Source organism: Eublepharis macularius, chromosome 12 (assembly GCF_028583425.1).
Source record: "Eublepharis macularius isolate TG4126 chromosome 12, MPM_Emac_v1.0, whole genome shotgun sequence".
Lineage (NCBI taxonomy): Eukaryota > Metazoa > Chordata > Lepidosauria > Squamata > Eublepharidae > Eublepharis > Eublepharis macularius.
In genome coordinates this window covers 3,077,108-3,100,057 of record NC_072801.1, presented here as the reverse complement: position 1 = coordinate 3,100,057, position 22,950 = coordinate 3,077,108, and the positions used below count along the sequence as shown (strand labels likewise).

Here is a 22,950-nt window from a genome sequence, read left to right as displayed (position 1 = left end):
TGGGGGAGGCCTTGAGGCCAAAGGGGAGAGCCTTGTATTGGTAATGTTCCCCATTGTACGCAAAGCGGAGATATCTTCTGTGATTTTCCCTGATTGGAATATGCAGATAGGCCTCAGATAGGTCTATGGAGGCCAGGAAATCCTCCTTCTGTATGGCCCCCAGAATGGATCTCAAAGTCTCCATCTTGAACCTGCATGAGACAATAAACTGATTCAGCCAGCGTAGATCCAATATGGCTCGGACATCCCCGTTCTTCTTTGGGACAATGAAGAACACTGAATACACTCCCTTTGTCCAGTAAGGTGTAGGGACAGGTTCTATTGCCATGATAGCCAGAAGGTGTAGAATCGCCTCCTGAATCTGTCGATGTTTTATCTCCCTGGAGTTTCATTGTATGCAAACTACACGATTTGGGGGTCTTGTCTGGAATTCTAGTGAGTAGCCCTTGGATACCGTCTCTAGCACCCATCTGTCTGTCACCGTTCTTTGCCACTGCTCTGAGAATTCCTGAAGCCGTCCCCCGATTTGCATGGTTGTCGTCTGAGGATAGTCATGCTTGATGGGCCTTCTTCTGGCCCTTGGTCTGTTGCCCCATCTTTTGAAAGGCAAAAGACCTGTTATCGCTCCTGGGTGTTGGCTGTCACCTGCTCTTGTAGGTTCTAGCTGCACTCTGCCTGCTGGGACGCTTGGAGTCACAAAAGGAAAGTCTTTGTATCTATCTTGTATCTATCTTCTTTGATGGGAGAACTTTCTTCTTTTCCGTATCCTCCACTAGGTACCTGTCCAAGGCTTCTCCAAATAATCTAGCCCCTGTGAAGGATATAGCTGCTACCTTGCTCCGGGCCTGAGGGTCCACTTCCCAGTTTCTCAGCCAAGTATTCCTCCTTGCTGCAACGTTGAATCCCATTGCTCTAGATGTCATCTGGAATGAATCAAGGGTAGCATCTGCTGCGAAGGCCAACGCCAATGCTATCTTCTTCTCCTCATTCTTGATTTCAATTGGTACTTCTCTGCCTGCCCTGGCCAGCTTGGAAGCCCAAGTGAATGCTGCTCTTGCGAAAAGGGACCCGGTGGCTGAGGCTCTAAGAAGAAGCAGCCGAAGCCTCAAAGTTCCTGAGAAGTGACTGCTCGATCTTCTTGTCCGGTGTCCTTGGGTAGCCCTTCTGAGTCCATAGGTAGTACAGACGTAGTGGCTAGGCTAGTAACCAGGTCATCAACTATCGGCAGTTTGATCTTTTTGTAGCCTCTGGAGTCAAGGAGTAAAACTTGTTAAACGCAGATTGAACCACCTTAGGCCTGGCTGGGTTCTCCCATTCTGCCTTCAGAATGCTATGGAAAATTGCTGGCAGAGGATTCGGTTTCGTTTTCCTGGCCATGTTGGACGCTCCTCTCCGCAGGTCCGGGAGGAAGCACCCGAGCAGCCTGACTGGGTGGTTGGCCTGCGAGGGTTAACCCCCAGGACTCCCAGTGAGGGGGTCAGGGTCCGGAGCGCTGCGGGAAGAGCCCCCTGAAGTCGATGCAGGGGGTAAATTGCCTGTTTTCTCCTATGGAGGCCAGCAGACTTGCGCAGCACATCGCGTGCTGCCGGGCCATGGAGAACGGCAACAAGCAGATTTAAGGTGAAAACCTGAAAGTAAGCGAATCCCTTCTGTTATTCTAAGCGTATGCGAAGGATTGGTGGGAGTTGAAGCTAAGAAGGTTCAGATATCTTCCCCTTCATCGAGTTTTGAAACTTAGTTGGCGGACTCCCCCCCCCTAAGATGGTGACAAAAAAGCAGAGCCCTGCTGTGGACAAATCTGTTTCGGCTGCTTTGCAGGGGAAAATAGAGTTTCTTGAAGAGGTGGTTAAATGGTCGGTCATTGAAGCTATGAAGCCCTTTTTTTTTTTAATTAACTACATTAACTAACAATACAAAGGGAAGAAAGGGAACAAGGGGAGGAAGGGGAAAAAAAACACAACAACTACAACATGTAACCACTATACTACACAAAATGTTTTCCCTTCATACTGCCATTATTCAAAAGTTAAAGCTTTATGTTATATTGATGGAGTGGTTGACCTTACTAGATGCAAATTACAATTTAAATTCAAATTAAATTTTCCTTCCCCTCCTGGGTCCCGGACGCAATTCTCTCTGAGCAACTGCAGCCGCAGTGCTCGTTTCCTCCCCCCCCCCCTCAGACTTCTCCTTTTCGTCTTGCTTGGTGCACTGAAATTCCGGATTTTTATCCTCAAAATCCCTTAGTTGATCTTCTGATAGTATCTTGAAAGCTTGATCTTTGTGACTGAACCAGATTCCTTCCGGGAATAACCATTTGTACTTTATTCCACGTTCTCTCAGAAGAGCTGCGAACTTTTTATACTTAAAACGTCTTTTCCGAACTAGAAATGGGACGTCTTTCAATATCTTAACTTTATTACCCAAAAAGTCCAAATCTGCATTGTATGAATTATATAGGATAGTGTCCCGGATCCTCTTAGATGAAAAATCAATGATGATCTCGCGAGGCAGCTGATGCTTCATTGCATATTTTGAAGTAGCCCGACGGACTTCCAAAATGGCGCTTTTTACTTCTTCTTTAGTTGCCCTCGCGGGTGTCGCCAGTAGTTCCGAGACCAGACCCCGTAAATCCTCATTTTCCTCCTCTTTCACATTCTGGAGGCGCAAAATTGTCTGTGTTCGTTCCACTTGTAGCCCGATCAGCTGGTTCTCCACCAGCTTAAGCTCTTTATTCGTAGCCTTCACGAGTGACGCACTTTCCCGAGCAGACTTCTCTGCCCCCCCTGCTGCTTCCTTAATGGTTTTCACTTCGCTCTCAATTAAGCCCACCCTTTGATCTGTTTCGTTCAGCTTGTCAACAAAGGGTTTTATGGCTTCACCAACCGCCCTCCGCACTACTTCCTCCAACGACTCTCCCTTCAGGGCAGCCGAAACTGACTTGCCCAGAGCAAGACTTTGTTTTTTCGTTGCCATTTTAGGGGGGGGGGAAACCACCAACCAGATACTGAAACTCAGCGAAGGGGAAGAACGAGCCTTCTTAGCTTCAGATCCCACCACTCCTTCGCGTGCGCTTGTAGTAACAGAAGGGATTCGCTCACTTGCAGGCTTTCGCCTAATTCTGCTCTTTTCCGTTTTCCATGGCCCGGCAGCACTCGAGGCGCCGCGCACGTCTGCCGGCCTCCGTAGGGACAAACGGGCAATTAACCCCCCGCATTGATTCCGGGGGGCTCTTCCCGCAGCGTCCCGGACCCAGCCTCCCTCACTGGGAGTTTTGGGGGCTAATCTTCGCAGATCAGCCGCCCGGACAGGGTGCTCGGGCGCTTCCTCTCGGACCTGCGAAGAGGAGCATCCGACATGGCTGAGAAAACGAAACCGAATCCTCTATGAAGCCCTTTGTTGATAAGCTAAATGAAATCAGTCAAAGTGTTGGATCAGTTGAGAACGAAGTGAAAACCATTAAAGACGTAGCGTCTGGGGCAGTACTCATGAAAGCAACAAACAAAGAAGTAAAGCTTTTGGAGAATCAATTGATAGGGTTACAAGTGGATCGTGCTCAGACGGTATTGCGTCTTCAGAATGTGAAGGAGGAGGAAAGTGAAAACTTAAAGGATTTGGTGTCGGAACTTTTGGCGTCATTCGCAAAGGCAACTAAAGAAGAGTTATTCTGGTAGTCCGCCGGACATCTTCAAAATATGCAACGAAGCGTCAGCTGCCTCGCGAGATTATTATTGATTTTTCATCTAAGAAGACTCGGGACACCATCTTCCTCTTCCGCTGAAGCCACGACCCTTCCACTTTCAAAAATGGCGATTCCCCACTTCCTGTCCCTTGGCAAGGGCCGCTTCCCTCCAGCCACTCTATTGTTATTACGCACTTCCTGTCTCCCGTCTTCCCACAGCAGGTCTCGCGATGGTGTCTTTTTCCCACAGCTCCAAGACCACAGGTATTCAAAACAATAGTCCGATTTTTGTAATAACTTCTTTAAACTTAGTCTCTTTTAAAATACAACTCCTGCCGAGTCTTCACCTCCTTTTCACTAGTCTGTTGCAGTTTAAAAATCTACTTTCTTTCCTCTCTGTTTTTGTCAATCTGTCCCGTTTCAAGAGATAGCGATCTTTACCTTCTCTTCAACTTTCTCGGGTTGTAATCGCTGTTTCGATCTTAAATTCTCCTCTCGACTTCCCTCCCCGATCGAAGCTTGGGTATGTAGGTCTTATGCCAGCCGAGTTGGCCCCAAAATTGCCGCAGAGATTATAGCCGACCCGTCGCAAGGTGGGACCTCAAGGATCGGGGGGGAGACTCCTTGTGTAGAGCCCCCCCTCGTCCGAGATCTAGCTCACCCTAGGGTCTTGAGCGTTCTTTGCCTGCTCCCCGCCTGAGAGCAGTCGGCCGCGGGTTATTTTCACCCCTCCGGCCGGTTAAAACGGCAATCCGGTCAGCTCCGCAAATGGAGCTGCGTTAGACCTCCATGAATCCCAAACCGGAAGTTTTTTATATGTTGTTTCTTCCCTTTCCCCCTGTTCCCTTTTCCCCTTTTTGTAGTTTTTGCGGTTAGTAATTAAAAATTAAAATTTACGTAAAAAAAAAGAAAATTGCTTGCAGAGGAGCTCCGGTCTGGTTACTCCCCACTTTAGGAAGCACTTTCTCCAAACCTTGTGGAAAGGCAGGATCTGCTTCCTCTTTTCCCAAGTCCATCTGGGCTAATTCTAGAGTCCTTAGAACCTTGGGGAGTAGTTTGGCATAAACATCCTGAGGGAAGAGTCTGGTCTGAATAACTTCTCCCATTCCCTCTTGTTCTTCCGACAGTTCCCCCTCTTTGCTCTCAGAGTGCTCTCCCGAAACCTCTGTATCTGACTGGGACTCTTCAGACAAGCTGGAGTCGTCTACCAAATACCTCACCTGTTTTCTCTTTTTTGAAGAATGGGAAGTGTGAGGGGGTGAGGCCCTCGTTCTCTTTTTTGGCCTTGTAATAGATCTACTCTTTCTAGAAGCGTCTTGGTTCTTGATAGAATCCATAACTTCCTTGAAACCCTTTTTCATCTCTGTTCTAATCCAGGCCAGCAGGTTGTCTTTGGTCTCTGGTCCTGAGAGGTCTAGCTGGCTACCCTCCTGGCCATGACTACTAAGGCCTTGCGAAGGGGGAGTGGAGGGGGGAGAACTGGAAAGGTCTAGGTCCTCAGCCCTCCCGGTCGCCATTTTAGGGCCTTCTGCCTCTGCCTGGGATGCCATTCCCGCCAAATTACTTTCCTTCCTAAACAGGAGTAAATGGGGGGAGGGAGAGACAAAGGACAGGGTCGAGAAAAAGGAGGCTAGTGAGCTTAATTAAGATTGCTTACAGCCCTGCCTAACCATCTGTCCTGAATTGCTCCTACTCACAAGCTAAGGACCCAATCCCTTCCAAACCCAGAGCCCAAAGGGGCACTTACCGGACCTGTGGAAGGGAGACTAGGTCTGTCGCTGCCGCCGCAGTGCATGCGTGCTTATGCGATTTTTGTGTCGTCTGCGCTCCCGCGGTGGTTTGCTCTCGCTGCTCGCGTCTCTCTTGCCCTCTCCCCGCTTGCCCAGGCTCAGCTTTGCCGTCGCGTTGCTGCGCATCGAGGGACTAAGCTGGGATCACTGTTGCCGCTGCCAAAAAACCACAAAGACTAGCTTCCCCCACGCCTCTCTGCTGCGGGGACAAGCGGCTGGCTCCGCACCTCCGGGCGTCGCGTTCAGTGTCTGAGGGGGAGGGGGGAGTGCGGGATGGAGGGACAAGCCCTTCCTTTTCCCCTTTAAACTCCTTCCTTTTCTTCTTTGCAGTCTCTGAGGTTCTTCTTTCTGTCCTCTTTTTTTTTTTGGAATCGTTGCTCAAAGCACAGCGATTCAACTCCCTGCCAGAGCAGGGCCAGTAAAAAACTGGTGCACCAGGGAAGAGCCCTCCCATGGGGGATCGTATGATTCGACCGACCCTGCAAATAGAGGAGGAGCTACTTCCCGTCAGTCAAGACTGACCCACACCCATACCACTGGAGAATGGTAGACAAAAGTTTTGGAGTTTGTGTCAATGACAAAACTTACTTCATTGACTAGAGAAAGGACATTAGTTATTTTTTTGACTGAATGGAAACCGTTTATAGACTTTTTACATGAAATGGATAATAAGGATTCGATGATATCTGGATTTATGGATAAGGAATTATGAACAATGGAAAAAAGAGGGCTCTTATGTTTAACTTATACTAAGGCTTACGTGGGCATAAGTGGATCGTACGTGGACGCAAATGCCCTTCCGCTGGCAGTGGCACAAGGCGTGCTACTGCCGCTGGGCCGCCACCAGCGGGAACACTTGGCAGGCGGGTGGAGGCAGAGAAGCGGCGCAGGGCCCTGTGCCGGCCCAGGAGCAGGCGCAGCAGAGGGCAGGGCCAGAGTTAGTTCACTCCCTAAGCCCCACTAGGCACGGGAATGCCCACAGAACAAGGTGGCATAGCCCATAGAGGCCCATTGCTGGGGAAAACTCGGCCCCCTCACCGAGCACCCAGCCCCACCCCCACAGACTGAAGGAGCATAGGATGTGAATTACCACGGGGGCCAATCCGTGTCCACTTCCGGGGTGGACGAGCCCCCCTCCCTGTACCCAATCACCTGCTCACACACCCTTCAAAACGTCCAGCTGCGCAGCTCATGACCTCAGGTAAGTGAGCATGCGGCCAAAGGCTCTGCCCCTCGGACTTCTGCCGTGGGTACTTTGAGCACGAGGCGGAAGAGTACTCATGGTGACGGGCACTGAGTGCACTTTGGGGACTTTGCGAGAAAAGTGGGAGAACTTTGCACTCGCTCAAGAGGAGAAGGGCAAAGTGCAGAATGTCTGGCTAACTAATAGCCACTCATGTTCCCTTGCAGGTTATCTGAATCTGAAGTTCCATCTCAGTAAAGAGCAAGGTAGTACTTACCGGTAAGAAGATGGGGCAGTGGCTAAGCTGGCTGGCTGATTTGTGCTGGCTGCCCCATCACCTGAACTCGCCTGACTGCCATCCTTGGAGGGGAAGAGGACGGTGGCGGCAGCCTCTGCCTGCCCCAGAGTCAGTAGCCCAGAAAACTACTCTTGACCAGGTGTTTGTAACTACCTGCTCACCTTCTCCCTTAAAGGTAAAAGAACCTCAAGGTAGAGCGCATCCTTGCCAGAGGGTCTTGCATCAGCTGGTCACTGCTGCTGCTGCTCTCTACTATGTGCATCTTCTCAGATGTTGGCGTGTGGGCTTTGCCTCGGCCATGGACCGAGGCAAAGCCCACATGTGTGTCTTTCTCTTGCAGGCACGTCGTGGCTCGTCCGGGAGACGACTGAGCATGTCTACTTCCTCCCCCCTCCCCCGTAATCCTCTGCAAGTGTCATTCGGATCCAGCCCAGGAAGCAGTATCTCAAAGCAGTCCACATTTCAGCCTCGCCCCTGCGAGCGCAGAAGGAGGGCTGCACCTTGGCTCCCTTTCCAGCCTAGAAACAATGGCACTTTTTCCAGTTTAATAAAATGAGTTGAAAAACAACAAACCTCTGAGTTTGCATGCCTGACTGACATTGTCATTAGCCCCTCTCTCAACACCCTGTCACACATGTCCACTCACACATCCCCACAAATGTATCAAGCGGCACCCCGTCCAGCTTCCCTGCCCCCTTCCTCCCCTCAATGTAACTTCAGGCAGAGGGGTGGGAATTGAACTGTGGACCATGAATGTCTGCGGGGTGGGGGAGGCGCTGAGGATTTTCATTCTCTGATAGTCTGAGCTGCTGCCATCTGCTAAGCCAGGAAGATGGTCACTGCAGGTGGAAAGCTGCTGACGGGGTGGGGGATGTGTTTGTGGAAGCAGGGATGGACTTGGCATGGGGAGGGTCTGTCAGTTCACTCTGGGGGGGGGGGCATCTCCCCAGTACTGGGACATGGCTGTCAAGGTCCAGCCCCCATTCTCGCTTTGTAGAGATACAGTGATGTGTTCAAGTTGCGCAGCAGCAAGTCTGAGTGTGCTTTTCATTCTCCTCATTTCCAAACGGCCTCCCACATGGTTCCCAATGGGCATTCCTGTCACTCATTGACAGCCTCGCCTCCCCCCCCACGCGCTTCTCCGGCACCTGGGGACTACTTAGGATTGCCAGTCTCCAGGTGGTAGCTGGAGATCTCCGAGAATTACAACTGATCTCCAGGCAACAGAGATCAGCTCCCTACTATCTGGCCCTACTTTTCAGGGAGGGGGAACCTTTTTCTTTTGGTGGTGGCAGCGGCAGTGGGTATTTGCAGGTGCACCAAGCTGCAGCCACCAGCCTGGCCCTCCCCATTGGCTGCGCTGCTGCTTGCCCCTCACCTGAACGTTGGCAGGGGTGTGGCCATTGGAAGGTGTGAGCGGGGTTGTCAGGGGAATGGTGGGCAGGCCCTCCCCCTCCCAGGGGCCGTTGCACTCCCCCCTCCCAGGGGCCGCTGCATCTCGCCACATTTGGGCTCTGGCAGGACTATCCTGCAAAAGTCCATAGGGAGCCGTACAGCTGTGCCCCTTTTACACTGGCACACGAGTGACAACGCTGCCTGGGGGGGGGGGGTTAGGATTGGGCTGCCCGTTTTGTTTATGTATTGTTAGTGTGTCTTCCTTTTAGAATGTTGTTTTTCTTATCTTCTATGTTTATTGTTTATAACTTTTATGTTGTTTATAGTGTGTAGTTTAAATAAAGAAAATGAAATACCGTAAGTAGGCATGCCAACCAAATCGCAAGTTATAGCCTTCTAGTGTCAAGACTCTATCATTTTCCAGAGTAATCTATTCCTTCATCCACATCAGACATGAGGCTGCAAAGTACAGCTTTAAATCTGGTAGTTCTAAGCCACCCCTTTCCTTTGCATCTTGTAATATTTTGTATTTGACTCTTTGTTTTTTCCCTTGCCAAATATATTTAGAAATGTCTTTGCCTCTGTTTAAATGGTACATCTGATGTTAGGACTGGTATTGTCTGGAACAAGAACAACATTCAAGAACATTCATCTTAATAATCGAGATCCTCCAAAAGAGGAGCTGTTGGAGGATATCGGTTTAATGTGTTTATTGACTATTGTAACCAAAGATATCATCTAAAAGCTTTTATTGACTATTGTAACCAAGGATATCATCTAAAAGCTATTATTGACTATTGTAAGCAAGAGGGGTAACAATAAATTATGATAAATCCAAAATAATGGTATTTTCAAACAAACTGTGTTCCAGACGGAAAATGTAGCCTGTTGAGAGCAGGTATCCCAATTTAAATATCTGGGAGTAAAATTTACTTACAATCTTTCTTGGAGAACTCATATTCATTCAGCAATTGAAATTGAAATTGCCAGAGCAAATTCAAAGGCTAGCTTAAGATTTTTCTACTCAAATGGTGGTCAGTACATACCGATGGCCATTATAGCCTTTAATGCCAAAATAATTCCCCAGATTCTGTTTGGGGCTGCCATTTGGATAAATCAGGTTTCTGAATCCTTGGACCATTGTTGTAATAATATAGATTAAAGCACATTATACTAATCAATACTAAGCTAATACATACGAACGGCTTGTATTCTAGGTGAACTTTTAAACTTTTCATGAACTTTCTGTGCATTTTTTTAGTGTTAGGTTACTAAAATAGGTGCACTTTAATCTTTTGACAGCTAATTAAAAATAGTGGACTCCATCTAGATTAATGTTTCTTTATCAGAGACTGGACCAATAGTGATCTAGTATCTTAACTCTTCCAGTCATTTCTCATGGATTTATGGCTTTGTTTTGCAAGTTACCTATAACGTCATTTTTGGCTAATTAGACAGGTTATACAATAGAAATTATGAATATTCAACAAAGCATTAAACCAATCATAGTTTGCTTATACTATTACATGAAAAGATCTTAGATATTTGCATATGATAACCTATAAAACATGCTAATGTAGATAATGAGTTAGAGTTCTGACTGGAAGAGATTTCGTGAAGAATAGGTGAGATTCTTATCTTTGCAATGTAGGCTACGAAAATCTTAATGCATTTCATAAGAACTTTATTTTTAAAAAGAGTTAGTTAGGAAATGTTAGCAAATTTAATTCTGATTGCCTTTCTGTGTTCTATTTTTGAAGGACTTCTATTAATATTTTAACTACTTGCTTCATAAACAAGTGTGTTTTCAATAAAAGAGATAAATTTTAACAGGTGTCTGAGTACTTTGATTAGAAGCGGCAAAGTAATAAAGAACCGTTTACAAATAAATGTACTGATAAGCAAACGGTTCAAAGAACAATTTTGCTTGACAGGTCTTGCTGAACACTATCCAAAAGAAAAGATAAATCTTTTCTTTGGAGTAGTGGAAGCTTAGTTCAGACACAGGCAAGACAGCCAGCTATACCATGCGCTCAATTTTTACGATGAATGGCAGGAGCCCCAAATTGCATTGCAGGAACTGCGCTTAGAGTGGAGTTTGCACAACACTCCCTGGAATCCAGGGCCTGGATAGCGGCTTTTAAACTAAGACTGAAGGTCCTTTATTCAGTCCCTAATACCCAAGGAAAACTTGTATACTTATTAAAAGAGGATAACTATAGAAGCATGTTGGAAAGATGTATAGATGTTAAACTTGAGCTGTTGGGCTTCTCTGCTGCAAGGCTTAATAAGATAAATTACCAAGAAGTGTTAAAGCGGACTAGACTAAAGGTGACTAACATTGACCGGGCCAACACTCTAACCCGTGCAAGACAGGTATGCTCCTCCCTTGCACTAGGGATTCCTTTGCCCACAAGTCTCCCTTCATATATGAGATCCCTTACACTACATAGCCATAGACGTGCTTTTACACTGGCTAGGCTAAACGCCCTTCCAACTGCAGAACTAATAGGGCAATTTGCGAATATACCATACTAGGATCACCTATGTAACTGTGCATCTGGTGCAATAGAGACACTGAGCCATCTCTTATTATCTTGTCAGCAGTGGGTAGCTCCCAGATCTCTTTGGATAACCCCAGTTCTGCTCAGACATCAGTTGCCTGTAGAACCCCGGGTGATATCCCTACTATTGGCAGATTCTGATCCAGGAATAACTCACCTCTGTGATGAAATTCCTGACAACGGTGACCTCTTTAAAGCATCAAAGCGGATCGTGTTAACTATAAATGTGGGTATATTTACTGGATTTGGGCTTTCAGTTATACTTAATGCACAAGTTTAGTGATTTTAGGATTAGAATATTAGATTTTATCCACCTTTTACTACCTATTTTATGCTATGTATACTTTATTGGGATATTTTATTTTGAATGTTTCATTCTGCTTGGGATTGGATGTTTTAACAATTTTATGATGTCTTAAATTTCAATTGCTGTAACTATGTGATTCAGTTTAAGATCTATAGTCAATCAAGCTTGTAAATAAAGGAAACAGGAGCCTGTTAAGATGCCTTTGCGTGCATGTTGTTTCTATGCTGGGCTTCCTGCCTGCTTGTTACCTGGATGGGACTCCTTGCAAGTAACGGAACTAGCAGCAAGGAGTGGGCTTATGCAAGAGGGGTAATGAGCGGAACCCCCATCAATGTTTATGGGGTCCTCTCCCCAAGGAAACGTTTGAGACAGGTGTTCCTTAAAGCAAAGAGTAACTTTATTTAAAGGGGAAAATGCATACACACGAGAAGTAATAAATTGTTGGCACAAACACACAGTCCTAAAAAATTAGCCAGAGGTTGGAATAGTGACGGAGGGGAAGTATATTTACTTATCTAAGAGAGCAGAACAGTCCCTGGAGGAAGAGAGCTTCAACATCCTGTTTCCTTGGGCCAGAGAGGAAGGCTCAGAGGAGAATACTCTGAAGGTACGACACTTGGGTCCCAAAAAGTGTGTACAAATTAAGTGGGGCAAAGTTCTGGTTTTTATAGGGCAAATCATGTCCTAAGGCTGGGGAGCCCACTTGGACGTTGAGACAAAAGGCCAGAACAGTCAGTTCCTGAGAATGACAAAAGGTTTTAGCACCTTTGATTGTTGCTACCGTGGTGCAACAAAAAACAAACATTGGATTTTCCTGTTGTTGGAAAAGGAAGCAATTGATCCTTAATATTCCTGGAGTTGGTGCCAGGAAGAAATTTGCAACTTAATCAATGCTGACTGAATTATAATCCATCAGAGGGATTATAAATTGTGGAAATGAGGGGTGATTGGAATGCATGGGGGTGACCCATCAGAAACCTTTCTTGTCAACAACCGTATATCCACAGCGTGAGGGGGTAGGAACAACCATACCCGATCGCTTTGCATTTGCATCTGTATTCTGTTCAAGCTTCATTCTCCTGGGCAGGACCCGGCAATTGCTTTGTCTATCCAGCTGTCATGGCTCTGATGCAGATCAAGCTGCATTAATTCGAGGGCTCTGTGATTTTATATCACAGGCTGTATTAAACACGACAGAGGCCGGGGTCGACCGCTCACATGCTTACACTAAGAAGACTCCCAAAGAAGCCGCCTCAACAAACATTGAGCAACATACAAAATTACCTTTATTAGATCTAATATTAAAAGGGTGATTAGGATTAGCCACAGAGGCTCCAAGAACAAACTGGAAATCAGCACAGATACAGGAAGGAGAGCCCAGAGGACAGAGAAAGCAGTGTGCAGGGACCCACAGATAAATAACTCACATGATGCAGCCACAGCCCACCTCTCCAATCCCGTCACCTGCAAGGGTCAGCCAGGTGACTGTAGGGAAAAAGGGCATCTTCTCCATCAGAATTTGGGCGGGAGGGCGGGGGTGGAGAAGAGATCCTTCCAAGACGACTTCTATTGCATGTGCTTTGCCAGGAACCTGAAGGCAGGGTCTGCCTGGGGTGGAAACCAGCCCTGGGCTTAGCCGCCAGGCAGAAGGGGTGCCCTGGCTCCAGTGCAACATCACAGCCTGGAGCCCTTCTGGAAGTGGGAGACTGTCCTCTGTCCCAGCTGGGCTCTAGGCACAGGGCTTCACACTGGCTGCCACCGTCTTGTTGCTGAGCAGCTTTTCCACCATGGTGCGGGCAAAGCGCAGGCGGCTGGCCAGCTCCTTGCTGCAGCCAAAGTCCTCAATGAGGCTCAGTTTGTAGGTCCGGAACTCCCGCTTCTCATTGATGTAGCTGACAGCGGCCATCAGGGGGCACAGGATGACCTTGGTGTGGTCCTGTGGGCAGAAAGGGGCAAAGGGTTCGCTTGCTCAGGATGCTGCCAGATCAAGAGCGGCTCTCCTCTGGCTTGCGCCAATCAAATTCACATCTCAAATACATCTTTGTTAAGAGTCACAAAATGAAAAAATAACATGACTGAATCATATAAGAAGCCCTTGCCTGGAACCCTGACACACAATGAAACCCTGCCTGTTTTTAAGGCCACCCTCCTCCGATGCTCCACAGCCATGATGGGAAATTTCCAGCGGGAGGAAGGTCTCCGGCTCAACTCCCAGGGCTTGTTTCCTGGGTTCTGAACAAGGCTCGCCTGTGAGTCCCCCACCCTGCCTACCGGGAAAAGGAAACGGGGCGAGGCTCTGCCGCTCACCTCAAAGAAGTTGAGCTGTACGGTGCCGTTGCTCAGGTGCAAGATGATGGCGCTGCGCGTGCGGAACCAGGTCCGCAGGTAAGGAAGCCGGGCCAGCTCGTCTCCCTCCCGCGGGGTGATGTTGGCGCCAGCTTTCAGCAGGTGCTCACTCATGTAGTTTTGGAAGTATTTTAGCAGCGTGATCTGGGGAGGCAACAAGGTGCCACATTAACCAGCCCCATAGCAAGCAAAATAGCTTCTTCTTCAGGGGAGACCGCCCAGGGCTGAATTTCTTCCAGGGTGGATCTAGCCACTGGACCCAGCCAGGGCTCCATCATCTTCCTGATTCCTCTACTGATCCCAAACCAGCCTTAGATCACCTCTGGAAAATCACCAGCCCATTTCAGCACACTGGGCCGGCTCATGCCTCCTCCCCCACCCTTCCTCTCTGCCACCCACTTGCTCCCACGCCACAGGGCATTCCCCAACAAACTGACCTTCTTGTTGAAGGTATCTGGGTAAGACTCCATATTGAAGTAAGTCTCAGAGCCGTTTTGCTCTATATACTGGAGACTGTCCCCATCATTGTACATAATGAGGCAAGTCGAGTCATTGTAGCGCATACCCACACTGTTGTCGCACAGCTGGTAGCCTGCAGGGGGAAAAAACAAGGAGCACAGGCCACTGCCTCATTCTGCTGGCCCAGCAAGCCCAGACCAGGCTAGCCACTTCTGCCAGAAGAAGACTTCCAACTCCAGCAAGGCGGCCCTCCAGAGAGGAGCGCGCGCCCTGGATCCCACTGGTGCGAGAGGAACACGGGGAGGGAGACATTTGGCTCTGCTCTGTGGCCCCTTGCGCGTAAGCTCCCCTCCCTGCTGTGTTTATGCAACAGCACCGTGTTCCAAGAGCCCTAGACCAGCCGCTTCTGATTGCTGCCTTAAACACAGACCTGCCCAAGCGATTTTTTGCTTTCCAGAAGCAAGAATTGAAGCCAGCCACATGCAAGCCAAGGAAGTTGTCCGGGCCCACCCTGCCAGGGTCAGGCTGGCTTGAGGCAATGAGGCTGGTAATGTGGGGGGCCCTGCCAGCTTGACACCCACCAAGGCCATACTTGTCGGAATAATCCACCCATTTGCTAACCCAGAAGATGGGGATGCAGGCCGGGTCTTCAGCTTCCTCTGAAAGAGAGAACAAGAAGGAACCAGCCTTTAGAAAGTGAAATGCAGCCGGCCGGTTTGGTTGAAAAGCAAGCCCCGCGCCCCCAGACCCCTTACCTTGCCTCACAGGGACTCGCTCTGCAGGCCTGGAGGAGTTAACAAGGGTCAGCTGTTGGAACAGGTCTGCCAGGAGGGTGTCCACAGCCTCGCCCGGCTCCCGCAGAGCCACCGCCTCCTCCTTCTCAGGCACCTTTTCCAGCATGGGGCTCTCTAAGCCTGAGAGGGGAGAAAGCAGCCTAGATGAGCAGCTGTAGGGCCTCCAGGGAGAAGGAAGACCTTCTAACCTCCCTCCACCAATGCACGTGGGTTTGTGTCCACATATTTTCTGGGGGACAAAAGGGGGAAGGAGAATGCCAAAGGAGCCCCCATCTCTCCCACTGGGGGCTGGCCTGCCCCATGCGCCTTTCATCCAAAGTTGCAATGTCCCACAGGCTGGCTTTATAAGTGGGAGGGAAGCCCAGCCCTCTGGTTCCCAGGAGAAAAGGCATTGAAATGACTCGATCCAGGCTCTGCAACACACACACACACCCTTTGCCTAGACCAGCTAAGGAGGTTCTGGGGCAGGACTTTTGGGGGCTATGGCTTGACTTGTTCGGCTCAACCGGCTCACCTTTGTTCACCACAGTCAGGGGTTTTCTCCCACTGGGCTCAAGCCCATTCGGGGCCAGAGAGAACCTGGGTGGGACCGTGAGGCAGCTGGTGGGAAGCCGCGAAGGGATGTAACCCGTGGAGAAGAAGTCGTTGTTCAGCAACTCCTCGATGGTGGGGCGGGTGGCCGGATCCGAACGCAGCATCCTTTGGATCAGGTTAGCAGCTACAGGGTTGATGTGCTGGGAGGGAGGGAGCGAACGAGCACTTAAAAGGTCCAAGCAAAAGCCAGGAAGCCAGGCAGACGACAACAGCCTCTGGGAGGGGACTGGAGGGGGTGACTGCAAGCCACATTTGTCCCCCCTGTACCTTCGGGAAGGGCCTGTGCAGTCTCGATAGCGCTTCTGCAAAGTGGTGGCGTCGGGGCACGACTGGTTCTCTGGCTGTGTGCCAGGGGCAAAAGAAGGTGTTCCCAACACAGGAGGGGCCTTCTTAACGCTACCATCAAAGGGTCACAAAGCAGTTCTAACCCTGCATCCTCGTGCTCCTCGTGCCTTTCTTCACTTCCAAGACCATGCAGGTTAAACATTGAAGCCAACAACTGCAACGCCTCACAGCCCCCCTTATCAGAGAGTGCCGCCTCCCCACCGTCCCGCCAGTGCCGTACCGACGGGATGGTGTAGTCGTTGTTCTTAATCCTCATGTACGTTTCCTTCAGGCAGGAGGTTTCAAAGGGAGGCTTCCCGACCAGGAGGGTGTACCTGTGTGGAAAGACCCATCCGTGGAAACTCAGGCAACAGAACACCCCCCCCCCATCACCGAAGAGGGCCTGCTGCTCAGGAAACGGCTTCCTAGCCGGGAAAGAGTGGCAGTTCTCCTGCCTGCTCATGGTGTCATTTGCTCAAAAAGACTACGACCCCCCTGCAGGCAGGGGAAAAGAAAAGCTTGCCTACAGAACGAGGCAAAGGAAACTGTTGCCTTAACTAATCTCACTCTAGCAGGTCTTGATGCATTCAGGACCAGCAACAGCAACACATCTTTGGAAGCAAAATCAAGCATTTGAATGAATCGATACTCAAATACGTCGGGGAAGGGAAAGGTCTCTTCGAGCAGCCACAGCCTCCCTCCCCGAGGCCCCCCACAACATACATGATGCAGCCAATGGACCACACGTCCACTTCAAAGCTGTGGCCCTTCTTGCCGAGCACCTCGGGGGCGATGTAGTTGGGTGTCCCGCACAGGGTCTTCTTCCGCTCCCCCTCATACTCAACCCTGGTTGCCAAGCCAAAGTCCCCTGGAAAGATGTAAGGAGGCAGCCCTGGTCAAGGCTTTGGCCAAGGTGGACCCCATCTTTGGGACGGGTGTACCCCACCCCAAATGAAGCATTTGAGCATGGGGGAAACAAATGGGCACAAGCTCACTCCTCATTCCCAGGGGGTAAAAATGGCAACAACATCTGGCTGGCCCCAGCTGGTCCAGGCTTGGCCACTCCGAGCTGTGCTTTTTTCCTCCATCTGCCTGGTCACTGACCATGCGCCAGTGGAGTAGAAGCACGTCCCTGAGAATGGCTGCCTCTCATTCAGGGAGGCCTTTCTGGCCCCCGTGTAGGAGCCAGAGACCCCCAACTCCCCTCCCTGGGTGCTGAGCCACAGCCACACCAAGATCCCGAGGAGATAAAGGCGGCTCGGTTCCTTTTCCTTTGCAGCTTTTCAGCCTCTGGGCTCGTTCTGAGGGTGTCATCACGTACAACAAGTAACTCTTGACGCAGGCTAAATAAAATATACCGAATGCACTGAGAACATATTACAGAGAGTGCCTGCGGAGAGCAGGAAGAACTCCGAATCAGGCCAGAGGCAAGCAAACCAAACAACACTTTCTGTTGCTGGCTGGCTAACTGGCTTCTCGGCTAGAAAAGAATAACGGCTGGAGGCTCCACAAGGCACCAGGCAGCCTCGTCTTCTTGGCCTGCCCACATCCGCCCGTGGGGCTTAATTACTTAACTGGCATTCTCAGCGTGAGAAACGGGGGGGGGGGCTCCCAACTGGGAACTGAAAAGGCCAGCAGATGCGCTAAACTGACAGGCCAGCGCATCTTCCCCAAGCCAGTACTTAGAGCCTGACCCCAAGCGCTGAGATCGTGCGGCTCTTCAGGCCGGGTGGCGCTTTTCCCTTAACCAGAGAGAAGCCGGGAGAGCCATGGGGGGGGGGGGGCAGCGCAGGCACGAAGCCCGCTGGCCGGGGCTCTCGGGCACCCTTCCCCCACCCACCCACCGGGCTGTCCCGTCCCAAACTCTGCAGCTCGGAACCGGGAGGGGGGCCGTCGGGCGGGCCGACCACCTATAAGGGCGGCTGAAGCGTCGCTCCCCAGCAGCACATCGGGCAGGCTGGCTGGCTGGCGTCCCCCGCCGGCCCTCGCATCCCTCCCCGCCCTGGAGAGCAGCTTCCCCCGAGCCCGACGCGGCCGGCCGGCCGAGGCCCTTACCGATCTTGACCTCCATGTCGTCGCTGAGGAAGAGGTTGCCCAGCTTGAGGTCCCGGTGGATGACCCGGTGGCCGTGCAGGTACTGGCAGCCCTGGACGATCTGCCGCAGGTAGTAGCGCGCCTCGGGCTCGGTCAGCACCTTGCGCCGCTTGTGCAGCTCCAGCAGGGACTGCGCGGGAGAGGAGCGCGGAGGAGCCTCAGCCGGGGCCCGGCCTTGCCCCCCTCGGCCCGCGCCCCCCGCCGGCCCCGCCGCCCCCCTCCGCGCCGGCCCGCCCGGCTCACCCTCCGGCGGCAGAGCTCGAGCACCACGAAGACAAAGCTGTCGTCCTCGAAGCAGCCGTGGAAGCCGACCACGTGGCGGTGCTGGAGGCCGCGGTGGATGGCCACCTCCATGGCCATCTTCTCCCGCTGCGGCGCCTTCAGCAGCAGCGCCTTGGAGACCACCTTGCCGGCGAACACCGCGCGGCTCTCCACGTCGGTCAGCTCGTAGCACTTGGCGAAGCCGCCCCGGCCCAGGAAGCGCCCCAGCCGGTAGCGCCGCCGGCTCCGCGGGTCCAGCAGCACCTCGGGCGGCTCCTTGCCCGCCGGGCGGGCCTCCTTCGGCCGGCTCGCCGCCGCCGCCGCCGCGCTCATCGGGCCGGGCTCCGGGGCGCAGGCGAGGCTGGCCGCGGAGTGCTCGGCGCCGCGATTTCAAACCTGCGGCCGGGACGTTGCGGGCGCCGCTGCGCGCTCCGATTGGCCGGCGGGATTTAAACTGCGCCCCGCCCCGCCGCCGCCCGGCATGCCGGGAGCGCGCCCCCGCCGCCCTTGCGCGGGCCCCACAGCTTGGCCGGCCGGCCGTCTCGCGCGCGGAGGCCCGGGGGCGCGCCGCCTCGCCCGCTCCGCGCCCAGCTTGCGCGCCGGACAGCCCTGCGCTCCCGCGGCGCCGCCCCAACCCCCGGCCCGGCCCGCATGACGGGAGCCGCTGCAGCTGCTCCCTCCAGCCCCGGGGAGGCGACCCTCCTCCTCGGCCGGCAGCCAGCCGCGTCCGTCGGGCTCAGGCCAGGAAAACCCCGGACGCCCCTCCGCCGAAGCGCTGCCTCCAGCCCGTCCCCCGCCGGAGGCCGCCCTCTGCTGCCCGGGGCAGAGCCAGGAGGGCGCGCCCGTGGCCAGCCTGCCTGCCCGCCCCCGGGTGGATCAGGGCCCTGGCGGGGGCTCGGGGCCCTGCCAAACAGCGTTAAGTGCAGCAGCCGTGCTTGGGGCGGCGCGCTGATGAGCCGCTTTCTGCCCAAAGTTGAGAGTAGGCGCCGGGGTCCCTCTCTTTGCATAATGCCGGGCGAAGCCTACCCCCCCACCACGCCACCCCAAGGCCGGCAGTGCTGGCCCGCCCCTCCCCGCTGCCCTCTCCCGCTCCCCAGCAGTCCACAGAAAGGCACCACAGGCAAGCTCCTTGAGCACGTTTTAATTTTCATCTGGAGAGGAACATAAAAACCAACCAGGCAGCTCACACAGTGGGGACAACACCCTCCCCCCCCCCCCGCTGGGAGCTCTCAGTGCTGGCTCATGTGTGGCAAAGGCCTGTGCGCCCCCACCCCTGGACAGACATCGCTCTCCTGCCCACCCCCACCCCCACCCCTAGGGCAGAATACAGCCAAGCCAGATAACGGAGCAGTTTTTCTCTAGCTAGGAAGAAAACCAGCAGATGAAGCCTGCTGGGCCACCACTCACACATCAGGTGCAGCCCCAGGGAGGACATGAAATCCTCAGCTGGGCCTTGCAAGGCCTCCTCAGTGTGGATGTTGAGGGCCCCCAAAACGATCTGCTTGAGAATCCTCCACTGAAGGTCAGAGATCACCTATGGCGAGCTCGGAGAGCAGCGCACACACTTCAACGCACAGTACAGTCAGTCCATACTGGCACCCAGAACCAGTGCGAGGGGAGAGGCTGACCAGGTTCTATATTTCATGTGTATGCTGTAAACTGCCTCGGGCACCAGACATGCTGGAGAGGCAGCATAGAAGTTGAATGAATGAATGAATGAATAATAAAGATTTTGGCAGCCCCGTCTCCTCAGGCAGATTTGGTGGAGGAGAGCTTGCAGTATGTGCCCCGTCTCAGCAGTGGCACAGAGCGCCTGCACTCCCGGGACATCCCCCTCCTCAGTCTACAAAGGAGTTTGCTGCCCAGGCACAGCTACTGTGGGTATCGGCGTGGGGTGGGGGCCGGTCTGGGTGCCACCCGTGGCCTCAAGGGGACTGGGCGGGGGAGTCAGGCAGGGCCTTCCCAGGCTCCCGGGTCTCCGGTCTCTAGGCCTCCCCCAATGAGGCTACTTGAAGGGGAACTGAATTGGGGGGGGGCAACACTGGGAATCTAGAGGAGGGGGGTGCATGGCCATCTGTTCCCGCAGCTGTCCTAATTGACAGATATGCCCAGGCAGGCAACGCTGAGGGGAATGGTTCCTGGCTAGAACGGACAACAAAAACACGGGCACTGATGCCTGTTTGGGGGATCTTGCTGGGAATCCTGTGGTGGTGAGTTGCAGAGGCTTTTACTGCACTTCAGTCAGGATTATTTTATTTATTTACTTAGATTTATAGTCCGCCCTCCCCAGCCAAGTGGGCTCAGTGGCTTTCCCGGAAGCTCTCTATTTGTGCTAAGAAGTTTCTGATGGGCTGTGTTGTGGAACTAACAGGCGCCCTTTTCCAGGCCAACTGTGTATGTGGGCAAAGATGCAACGTGGCTCTATGCCTTGACGTCCCTGGTACATACAGGAGTGGCTCTTGTGGTGAGACCCTCCCCCTCTCCTTTTGCCTTTGGGGGGAAGATGTAGCTGGTCATGGAGGGGCCCCCTGAGCTGTCTCTGCTTCCCACAGCCTCAGGGAGTGACTCTGGCACAAGTCAACGGCCCGACCACTGAGGAGGTCACACTCCTGAAGTCCAGCAAGTGCAAAATCATCCCCAGCACAGATGTCAGGTACCCACAGGGCAGCGTCACCCTTCCCCCCAGCCAGTGGCTGCTCATAGGTGAGTGTCCTGTCCTTTCTTCATGCACAGTGCAAGGTGTCAGCGCTGTTCTGTTACACACTGCAGAAGAAGGCGCATGCCCATCTTCCAGGCCCACATCTCAGTGTCTCTGTGCATGCTCACATTCTGTCTTGAAAGTGGCTGCAGGAGAACAGAACGGCAGCTCAAAGCAGCCATTAGCTGAGCAGCGCTGCGTTGAGACTGAAAGGCCCAGGTGGGAGAGGAGGCCTAGGAGAGATGTTAGCAGTCCAACCCCAGGAGAGAGGTCAGCAGTCCCTCATGCTGAAAGGGCAGTTTATGAATACGGTGATACCATAAACTCTTTTTCCTCGTGTGCTCCAAACACGCGGCCTGGGAGCTGGGCTGCCCCTCCACACCAGCTGGGCCCAGTGGCCGCTCCTGGGCCGGGGTGTTGCTGGGGTCATGTGGCCTGCCTTTTGGGGCTGTTCTGCCTCTCGGGGCTGGGTGGGCACTGCTGGTGCAGCCTCTGAGCCATCTGAGGTCATGCCCCCCCACTGGCTTCCTCTGCTGCCCAGCCGCTGTTCCCGTACCTCCCCCTCTCCCTTGGCCTGCCGGTCTTCTGGGGGGGGGCTTGCTTGCCCTCCCTCCCTGCCTGTGGGCTCTCCCCCAGTGATTCAGGGTTTATCCGGGGGCTGGGCAGGCGGCTGGCAGCGATTGGGGGAGGGGCTTCCCCATATTACCGCAGTGGTCCTTCTACCGGGGGGGGGGGATGTCCCCAGACACAAATATTACTCCGTTTTTTAAAAAAGAGTCCAAAGGGGAACCAGTAAATCACAGGCCAATTAGCCTGTCTGTCCCAGCCAAATGGGTAGAAACTGTTATTAAGGGTAGCGTTATGTGGCACGTAGAGGGAAAACAATCACGGCTTCTGGAAAGGGAAGTCTTGCCTCACCAGCCTTTTTGAGTTCTTTGAGAAAGGGAACAAGCATGTAGTTAATGGCAATCCAGTAGGCATTATATACTGCACATTCCTGACTGGGGGAACTAAAGACAGACGGGGTATCACCCCTCTTGTTTACAGACCACCCAGCTCCCCCGTAAGCACCCTTTCTGAGCTGGCAGAGCTGCTAGCGGAGATGGTATTGGAGACATCCAGACTTATTGTCCTGCGGGGGCTTCTACATCCATGCTGAGGGTCCCAAGTCAGACCGGGCTTAGGAATGTCCCTGGCATCCCTGTGGCTTTCTCAAATAGTGACAGGCCCTACTCACGAGAGAGGCTACACGTGTTGGACTTAATATTTTGCAGTGAGCCTTTGAGGGAAAGTCTTGTTTCAGTGTTGAAGATTTGGCCAGAACCACGGTCAGACCATCATCTGCTGAAGGCAAAAGTGTATGTGGCCCCAAAACCCTGCGAAGTAGGGGGTCCGGTTAACTTGCGGGTTCCTCAGGGTACAAACTTGTCTCTCATGTTATTCAAGCCTTTAGGATAACTCATTTGCAGCTATGGAGTTGGATGTCACCAATATGCTGATGACACCCAACTCTATATCTCCCTATCCAGGTCCCCACGGGATGCAGTAGAAATCTTGGATCGCTGCCTGACAGCCGTGGAGAAATGGCTGAAAAAGAACAAATTGAAATTGAACCCAGACAAGATAGAAGTGATCCTTGTTGGGACGGCAGAGATCTTAAAGGACATTGTACTCCCCACCTTCGATGGAGTGCCCCAGGACTACACAGAAAACAAAGAAGTCAAAACATATATAATCAATATCCAAGCCCAGCAGAGGATTTAAGCCATGCTTTCTGAGATCTTCTTATTAGAAACATGATGGAAATGAAATAGAACAAACTATTTATTTTAGCCAAAATCTATAATTTCATATTCTACCCCTATCAGTCTGGGAACATCTTTGGATTTCAGATATTTACTTAAAAGTATTCTATCTGCAGATAATAATACAGAATCACAGATAACTATTAAGCTTACAGAAAGGAAGAGATACTGATCTTTACAAAAGAAGAGGGGAGATAAGTTAGAAATATAATGTAATTGATAGTTTGATGTTAGGTTTTGCTTAATTCAATATAATCTATCTCAGTAGCGTATTAAGACAGTTAAGAATAGAAAAGGAGATATAAGTAGTAGGTTTAGACAGCGGGTTGGAAAACTGTTGGAAGTCTTAGATTAAG

At 52.0% G+C, this 22,950-nt stretch overlaps 1 protein-coding gene across 1 annotated transcript; it reads right to left on the bottom strand.

Annotated features, from left to right (window-relative positions):
- Positions 1-12,487: 12,487 nt before the first annotated feature.
- Positions 12,488-18,424, bottom strand: LOC129338471 (serine/threonine-protein kinase PLK1-like). The gene is made up of 10 exons (XM_054992744.1): positions 18,074-18,424; positions 17,792-17,960; positions 16,460-16,604; positions 15,978-16,071; positions 15,333-15,552; positions 14,780-14,938; positions 14,606-14,683; positions 14,003-14,157; positions 13,527-13,709; positions 12,488-13,155 (listed from the first exon to the last, which is right to left on the bottom strand). Exons 1-10 carry the CDS (start codon positions 18,422-18,424, stop codon positions 12,949-12,951), a joined length of 1,761 nt encoding a protein of 586 aa, XP_054848719.1. The 3' UTR covers positions 12,488-12,948.
- Positions 18,425-22,950: the final 4,526 nt, after the last annotated feature.